Source organism: Pan paniscus, chromosome 1 (assembly GCF_029289425.2).
Source record: "Pan paniscus chromosome 1, NHGRI_mPanPan1-v2.0_pri, whole genome shotgun sequence".
NCBI classification, from domain to species: domain Eukaryota; kingdom Metazoa; phylum Chordata; class Mammalia; order Primates; family Hominidae; genus Pan; species Pan paniscus.
In genome coordinates, this window is record NC_073249.2 from 211,703,907 (window position 1) to 211,712,915 (window position 9,009).

General features: G+C 45.5%; 1 protein-coding gene across 3 annotated transcripts in view; it reads right to left on the bottom strand.

Moving 5' to 3' along the window:
* TMEM51 (transmembrane protein 51) overlaps positions 1–9,009 on the bottom strand; it is a 63,460-nt gene that overhangs the window by 3,639 nt on the left and 50,812 nt on the right. For 2 of the 3 annotated variants that reach the window (XM_003806262.8, XM_057299783.2), the window contains exons 2-3: positions 6,290–6,364; positions 1,385–1,921 (exon numbers count right to left, since the gene is read on the bottom strand). In XM_003806262.8, coding sequence (XP_003806310.2) covers positions 1,385–1,728 — 344 coding nt within the window. In that variant the 5' untranslated portion in view covers positions 1,729–1,921; positions 6,290–6,364. The remainder of the gene's footprint in view (positions 1–1,384; positions 1,922–6,289; positions 6,365–9,009) is intronic. The other variant, XM_003806263.6, reaches the window with a different exon arrangement.

Below are 9,009 nucleotides of genomic sequence, written 5' to 3' on the forward strand. Positions count from 1 at the left end.
ATTGTTGTGGATATGGTCCCACATGAACAAATATAGATCAACAGTTGCTGCATAGAACTCCATTGAATAGGTACGTCATTTAACTCAGTGGGTGGTTTTTTTAGGTTGTTTCTAAGTTTTTGTTATCCTAAACAATGATCTGATAAATATACTGGTACCAACTCCTTTGCACCTGTGGGACTGTCTCCCAGGGATAAACTCTTACCAATAGAATCAATACGCACATCTTCAGTACTGCCCCTTATGGTGAAACTCTTAAGAAAGTTTCTATCAGTCAACATTTCATCAGCAATCCATCTTCCCTACAACTCTCCAACAGTAGGGGCTGTCTATCTTGATCAATATGATAGGCAAGAAAAAGAAAAGACATCTTTTTGCTTGCATTTCATGACTAATGAAGTTGAACATCTATTGGTTGAACATCTATGGAATATTCATAACCTTTGTCTGTTTCCTATTGGTATATTCATCTTACATATTCATTTCTAAGAGCTCTTTTTATAATGGGGATATCAACTATTATCATATGTTCCCCAATGTATCACTTATCTTTTAAATTTGTTGGTGGCATTTTTGCTCAAATGGAAAATTGCTTCCCAGCCATTTCAAATTAAAGCATACACACAGCATGCTGGGGTGAAGGGACAAGCAAATATGCTGGCCACCCCAGGCCCTGTTCAGTGACCCTGGGCGGGTCAAAATGCTGGTTCACTTAAGAGTAATGGCCTCCAGCTCCATCCAAGTTGCTGCAAAAGACAGTTTTTTGTTTTTGTATTTTTTTTTTTGAGACAGAGTCTCACTCTGTCACCCAGGCTGGAGTGCAGTGGCGCTATCTCAGCTCACTCACTGCAATCTCCACTCCCCTGGGTTCAAGCGATTCTCATGCCTCAGCCTCCCGAGTAGCTGGGACTACAGGCATGTGCCACCATGCCCAGCTAATTTTTGTATTCTTAGTAGAGACAGGGTTTCACCATGTTGGCCAGGCTGGTCTCAAACTCCTGACCTCAAGTGATCCACCTGCTCGGCCTCCCAAAGTTCTGGGATTACAGGAGTGAGCCACTGCACCTGACCCAAAAGACAGTATTTTGTTCCTTTTTATGGCTGAATAGTATTCCATGGTGTAAAAATCTATTGTAATAAAAATTTTAAAAAATCTTGGTTTACCTGTAATCCATTTGTACCATGCTATTTGGGAAGCTCTGGTAGAAAAGTCTAAAGTTATTTGTAAAATGATAAACTGTTTTGACAGAGGCGTCATGGGCGAACATGGGACAATAAAGCCTGTAGATGACAGTCTTTTCACCACGGAAAGGTGTGAGCATGTGTGTGCATGCGTGCGTGCCCATCCCCGATCCGGGGAGGGAAGGGGACAGTCAGGCCTCACCTGTCTTCCTCCTGGGCGTGAGGCCCAGCGCCTGTCGGGTGCTGGACATGGGCCAGGTCCTCGCCCTGCCGCTGCTTCCTCTTGTCCCTGATACTCAGGCAGATGGAAAGCAGCAGCAGCATCACCCCGGCCCCGACCAGCACATAGGCCACAGAGAAGGTCTTGCTCTTGAGGATGCCGCCACCCACCTCGGTCTTGTTGCTGCCCTGAGCTGTTGGCTTCTCGGCCGCGCTGAAGCCGGGTACGAGGTTCCACATGGCCATGATCACCCCAAGGACCAGCATCCCCAGGCCGATGGCGGTCAGCGCATAGTGCGAGCCGTTGGCCTTGGACTGGGCCATCATGTCAGTGGGAGGAGGGCGAGGCCCAGTTCCAAGAAAGAAAATAAATATATACAAGGCAGCAGTCACAACAAAAACCCCTTAAATGCGCTCCACAAAATCTCTCGCCCCACACTAGAAAGTATCAGCTGAACTCCTGCGGGGTGGTTCCGAGCAATCGCGAGGCCTCCCGTGTGGATGGCTGCGGCGGAAGGGCCTGGAAGGAAAGCAGAAAGAGCAGAGAGGACGATCAGTTCCGATTCCAGACGCTTTGTGAATGTGGCGGCTCTGCTCTTGAAGGAGTTAGGCAGCAGCACCGAGCACGCCGGCTCTGGCTGGGCCTCGCCTTTGATGCATTCCAGATGTCTTACGTGCTCAGGCTTCTTGTGCGAGGCTGCGAGAAGGGAGGCCGGTCTGCCCAGCCCGCTACTCCCTGAAAAGGAAAAGCCAGACCTTTCCCTGCTGGAGGCCAGAAAGGTCGGAGCTCAGGTCATTAAAACATTGTGTGGAATTTAATGAAGTGCAGTAAAATCGCAGCTCTTGCTGGAGGCTGCTGGGAGAGTGAGCGATGGGATGAATGGTCCACAATCGATGGTTGTAACAGACTCACCTGGGGGACAGGGCCTCAGCCAATGGTATGACCAGGCCAAACAGCCTACTGTCATCTGTTCATCACCCTCAATGGCTCCCTATTTCCTGCAGGAGAAAATCCAGCTTCTTAGAATGATGCTGCTCATGGTGGCCTTAGCCTGGCTCCTGCCTCTCCTACTGCATGTCTCAGCCTGCCTTTCTTTGCACTACCCACCCCCAACCACCCTCCAGAACATTTCTCTGGTCACCCATAGCTCAGATGCCCCTTTCGTGTGCTCCCCAAATCCTCCAGCAACCACCGTGGTGAGTCTTTCTCTTCCCATGACCACATCGTCATCATCTCTAAGCCTGGCACACAGCAGGGACTCAAAAAATGTTTGCAGAGTTCACCCCTGTAATCCCAGCACTTGGGGAGGCTGAGGTGGATGGATCACGAGGTCAAGAGATCAAGACCATCCTGGCCAACATGGTAAAACCCCGTCTGTACTAAAAATACAAAAAAAACCAAAAAAAAACCCAAAAACAACAACAACAAAAAAAGGCTGGGTGCTGTGGCACGTACCAGTAATCCCAACTATTTGGGAGCCTGAGGCAGGAGAATTGCTTGAACCTGGGAGGTGGAGGTTGCAGTGAGCCGAGATTGTGCCACTGCACTCCAGCCTGGGTGACAGAGCAAGACTCCGTCTCAAAAAAAAAAAAAAGAAAAAAAAAAGTTTGCAGAGTCAATGTTGGATGAAATGAATGGAGGCCACATGAAGTCACCCAGCAAGACAAGCTTCTCTGAAACCACATCGAGTTCTCCCTTTGTTAAAGGGGACAGAGGCCTGCACATTCTTCCTCTCAGCTCCTGTGCCCTGCTGGACAAAATAAACCTTCTTTCCACAAAGCAGCTCAGAGACCCTGCGCTAAAGGGAGCAGCCAGCGGTCCTGGGATTCCACAGCATTTGTTGGTTGAGAGCGAGCCAGAGAAGCAGTCACTTAAGGCTTTAGTTTAGAACATTTTCAAGGACTGAGGAGGAGGAGCAAGCAATGCCCCTTGCTAAACCTCTCCCCCATACGTTATTCCTGTGACAGGAACTTTTGCAAAACAGTAAAATTTACAAGATGTTTAGCTGGGCAAGGACCTGTTTTCAATTCTGCATTCTTTCCAGTCTCTCCGAAAGGATGACTGACCAGGCTGCTTGAAATCTGATGCTGCGAAGATATTTTCTTGTGAAACCATGAGTTTATCTGAAATTGGCCACTTTGTTAAAAGATACTCTAAAAATATTTGGAACAACATCCTTTATCAGCTTGAAGTCTGTTCCTTCTTTTTTTCACTCAACAAATATTTCTTGTGCATCTCACTACCTCCTAAGCAGCGTGTTAGGCACTGGAGAAACAGTAGTGAGCAAGTTAAGGATTAGTAGAGCTTCTAGGCCAGCAGGAAAATGATCTATAGGGAATACTGATAAAGTAAGAAGGAAGTACAGGAACTGTGGGATTAGACAGCAGGGTGTCCTAGCTCAGGGCTGTGGGACATACAGAAAGTCTATGTGGGAGAGGATTCCCACTGGCCTAATTGGGCCTGAATCCTGAATGCACAGAACTGTGTGTGTGCACGTGCGTGAACGCACTGGCTCTGCTCTTGAAGGAGTTAAGAAGAAGCACCAAGGCACACTGGGGCATGAACACGTGTGCATATATGTTTATGCACACATGAGCACATGTGCATGCGTGCAAGCACCTATGTACATATGCATGCATATGTATGGAATATGAACAGGTAGGATGGGCATGTGTGTGGCGTGCAGGGCGTTGAAAAGGGATCCCACTGCAGATAGCTGCAGTAGGACCAGATGGGACTGTACACAAGGATATTTACTTCTTACAGTATCACTCATGGCTGGCAAAAGGAAGGATGGGGACTCTGGCAGCCTTAGGAATGCACCGGTTCTACCAAATGGATCTGGGACAAGGTCAGACTCGGAGGGTGGAGAAGTACACAGCCAGGGGGTTGTGCTGGAAGCAGGAGTGATGAAAATACCACGTTCTGAGCACATGCTAAGTGCCTGACAGGCAGGCCTTGTACGTGGGACGCTGAGAGTGTGGTTAGCAGACTAGTGATTTGAGCCGCTTTAACCCCCTCACTGCCTGCCCTCATTCGTTCTCCATTCCAGCTTTGCCTTATGCTGCACGAGAGAAAGACAGGCTCCAGATGTGAGTCATGGGCAGAGATAAAAATATCGGGATTAATACATTCTTTTTGTCTGATAAACTGTCAATGATTAAAAACAGGTGATAATACTCAGTGTGGGGAAAGGTGTTGGGATGGCAATTTCATGGCATTTTTTTAGGTGGCAAGTTTTGGCATTTATACAACAAAAGTTTCAAAAATGTTTATACCCTTTGGCTCTATAATTCCAGCTTCTAAGAATTATGTACAGAGATATCATCACAGCTTTATAGTGGTGAGAAGCTAGAAATTACTTCAATAGCCAATAATCCAGATCAGGGTAATAAATTAGGGTTCACGCACTTAACGAAATTATGGTCTCAAAGCAGCTAATGTATTTTTAAATCAAACAACAAGGTTGAAACAACAGTATGTTCAGCGTGATTCTAATTTTTAAAAAATTCTCCATACACAGATGAATATATGGGGAAAAGCCTGGATGATTGTACTTACACTGAAATGAAAGAGACAGTGTATTTTCATATATACACACGTATGTAAAAATCCCGGGGCGGGGGGTCACCTTTCAGACTTGTACCAGTGATTGCTTCTGGGGACGAAGGAAACTCGGAAAGTGTACCCTTTGCTTTCTATTTATCTCTTTTGAATTTTCACAATCTGATTGTATTGCTGCAAGGTAGCATAGCTGAGTGGTTAAGAGTGAGCTTGGGACCCAGGCTTCCTGGGCTCAGATCCTCACTCTATTCCTTCACAGCTGTGTGACCTCGGGCAAGTTACTTAACCTCTCTGTGCTTCAGTCCCCACAGCTGTAAAAGGAAGACAAAAACTCTCTAGTACCTACCTCATAGGGGAGTTATGATAAATAAATAATATACATAAAGCACCAAGAACAGTATGTGACCAGCACAACAGTAAGTTCTTAAACAGACAAAAAAATTGTTATTTAATGTTAATTAGAGCTTGTATTCTCAATGGGGTAAGATCACCCACAAGGGGCAAAAATTGTTTCTTGGGGACGGGGTGAAAAAAATCTTGGATATTACAATGGTTTGTGGCCCTCCACAGGGCCACAGAATATAAATAGATACACAGGGCATCCTTGGCATTAAATTTTCAAGTATTCCAAAAAGAATGTCTAAAAAGACTTCTCAGGGAGGGCAAGGTGGCGGAAAAGGTTGAGAAACACTGTTGAATGTTTCATACTAAGTTTCACAACACTCGGATTATATATTATGATGTTTATAGTTATTTTCTGTGTGTGATGGGATTAACCATGATTTTCATTTTCTTTTTCTTACTGGGAGAATAAGAATTAGAAAACAGAAATATCTATGTGTTGCTTTCATAAAATAGTTTTGGTTTTTTGGGTTCATGGCCAGGGTTATGTGTGCAACGGTGGCGTAAATTTGTTCTTCAAGTTCAGCCCTCTCTTTGGGGACTGTGATCTTGATGGGTCTATGGGGTCTGTAGAAACCCAGCTCCCAGCGGGGCATCTGGTCAGCTGTTTGTCCTGTTCCTGGCTTGTTGACCCTGGACAGCACCCGAGCTATATTTAGCATGGTGTTCTTTTCCTTTCAAAAATATGGAAAGAAGCTAATTTTATGCTTAGAGGATTTGGACCACACGGCTTCCAATATGTCCCTAAAACACAGTAGGCTTCGTGGGCAGTCTGGGGTCCTGGCTTGGCCAAACTCAACCTCTAGACCCTGGGGTTGACCCCATCACGGCTCATGTCTGAGGAGGCCCTAAGGGAGATATGAATGATTCTATATCTGAGTTTTTAAAGAAAAATTATTAACCAGTTAGAGAGGTATCTACCTGTTGTTATTTGAGGAGACTCAGGGCAGGCCAGAAGGCAACTCTTCATGCTAGAGTCTTGAGTTAAAGATCCACCTATAAAAAAACCACAGAGATGCAGCTTTCTAAGCAAGCTGTGAGCATTGCAATTGGAGTTACATGTTGGGCAGCCATGTGTTTTCTTTGTTTTTTAGGGGGAAAAGGGCAAGGGTTAGGGTAGGTATCTATGCAAGACCAGTGGTACCAGAAGAAGCCAGAATTCTGTACAAAAAATATGAGTTGCAGAAGGATGACAACATGGTAGCTAACATTTATCAAACTCTTTCATGGTATTATCCATCTTAGACATGTGCTCCAGAGAATATCAGAGGAAATACTCTCAGGTCATCTTATAAGGAATGTATATACCTTGACACCAAAACTAGAAAAGAACAAGGCAGGAGAGGAAAATGACAGGCCAGTCTGACCCACCAGCCTAAACAAAAATCGGCAAATGGAATCCATGCTTCCCTCCTTCCCTCCCCCTCTCCCTCCCTTCCTCCCTTCCTTCCTTCCTTCCTTCCTGAGTCTTACTTTTTTGCCCAGGCTGGAATGCAGTGGTGTGATCTCAGCTCACTGCAACCTCCGCCTCCTGGGTTCATACAATTCTCCTGCCTTAGCTTCCCAAGTAGCTGGGACTACAGGCGCACACCCCCACACCTGGCTAATTTTTGTATTTTTAGTAGAGACAGGGTTTCACCATGTTGGCCATGCTGGTCCGAACTCCTGACCTCAGGAGATCCTCTTGCCTTGGCCTCCCAAAGTGCTGGCATTACAGAAGGGAGCACCCAGCCCAACCATATTTTTTAAAAAGATAACACATCAGAATCAAGTTGGGTTTATCCCAAGAATGCAGGGTTTGGTTCAACATTAGAAATTGGTCCCAGGAGAAAAGATAAACCACAAAGTGTCACTCTGTGGAGTATTACGTACGCAGCAGTGAAGGTGAGTAAACTGCAGCTGTGTGCACCAGTGAGGATGATCCTGACAAACATAATGTTGAACAGAAAAGCAAACTGCAGAAGAATACACACTGCAGAAATCCACTTAAATGAAATTCAAAACCAAACAATATGTTGCTCTATTTTTGTAGTATTAGGAAGAAACGCAAAGACTATAAACTAAAATTCAGGACAAATTCAGGTTACCTTCTGGCCAGGCACAGTAGCTCACACCTGTAATGCCAGCACTTTGGGAGGCCAAGGTGGGAGGATTGCTTGAGCTCAGGAGTTCGAGACTAGCCTGGGCACTATAGTGAGACCATGTCTCTACAACAACAATAATAATAATAATAATAAATAATATAATAATAATAATGAGCCCAGTGTGTGGCTCACACCTGTAGTCCCAGCTACTTGGGAGGTTGAGGTGGGAGGATCTGCTTGAGCCTAGGAGGTAAAGCCTGCAGTGAGCCTTGAGCACGCCACTGCACTAGAGCCTGGGTGACAGAATGAGACCCTGTCTCAACAAACAGAGAAACACACACACACACACACACTACCTCCTGGAGAAATGAAGAGTGAAGAATGGTACTGGGGAGGTGAACAGTGAAGGGTACATGAGCGTTTTATTATACTATTCATTACAATTCACATATATCTTATATATACTCTTTTGAATGACTGAAATAGTTTGTAACAAGAATGTCCAAAAGCCCATCAATGTGTTTTTATTACTTTTAGCATAAAATCCAAACTCCTTGGCCATGACCCTCAAGCCCCACCAGCCTGGACGAGGCTCCTGTCTTGCTGTCACAGCTCGTATCTCCTGCTCACCAGCCCTCAGTGGTTTCCTTTCTGCTCCTCATTGGCACCAACTACTTCCTACCACAGGGCCTTGGCACTTGCTATACCTACTGCTTGAAAACACCCTTCCACATGTCTCTTTTGTCTGGCTACTTATTTATTTATTTCTGTATTTAAATTTGTTTTAAAAATTATTTTTAGAGACAGCATATTTCTTTGTCACCCATAGCTCACTGCAGCCCCGAACTCCTGGGCTCAAGTGATCCTCCCGCCTCAGCCTCCCAAGTACCTGGGATTACAGGTGCACACCATCACACCCAGCTAATGTTTTAATTTTTAATTTTTAATCTTTTTGTAGAGATGGAATCTTGCTGTGTTGCCCAGGCTGGTCTTGAACTCCTGGCCTCAAGCGATCCTCCTGCTTCGGCCTTACCAAAGTGCTGGGATTGCAGGCATGAGCCACCATGCCTGGCTATCTGGCTACTTTTTAGTAGAGACCTCTGTCTCTCAGCTCAAATGCCACCTCCTCAGTGAGCACCTCTCTGACCACCCAATGGAAATGCCTCCTCCCTCACACAGCTACACTTGGGTCCCCTGCTGAGTTCCTTGCCTTTCCTTCCTATGGGTGATGATAACACATTGCAGTCAGTAGTAATCTCATTTTGCTTTCTTGTTGGCTCCCTGTCTCCCCCACTGGAGTATGAACTCTCTGAAACACGGTTTTTGTCTGTCTTGTCCGCTGCCTGCTCCAGGCCCCAGCACCGCATGCCAGGAACTTAACAGGTACTTAGCAGATATTTATAGAACAAACAAATGAATACCTGGCAAGTTTAAAAGTTGAACCAATGTCTCATATCAATGAGGGGAAATTCCCAGTCCAAGCCTGAAGGGGAGAGGATTAATAAAAGCTAACTTGCAGGAAGATCCAGATACCCAAATCTTGTATCCGTATGCAAA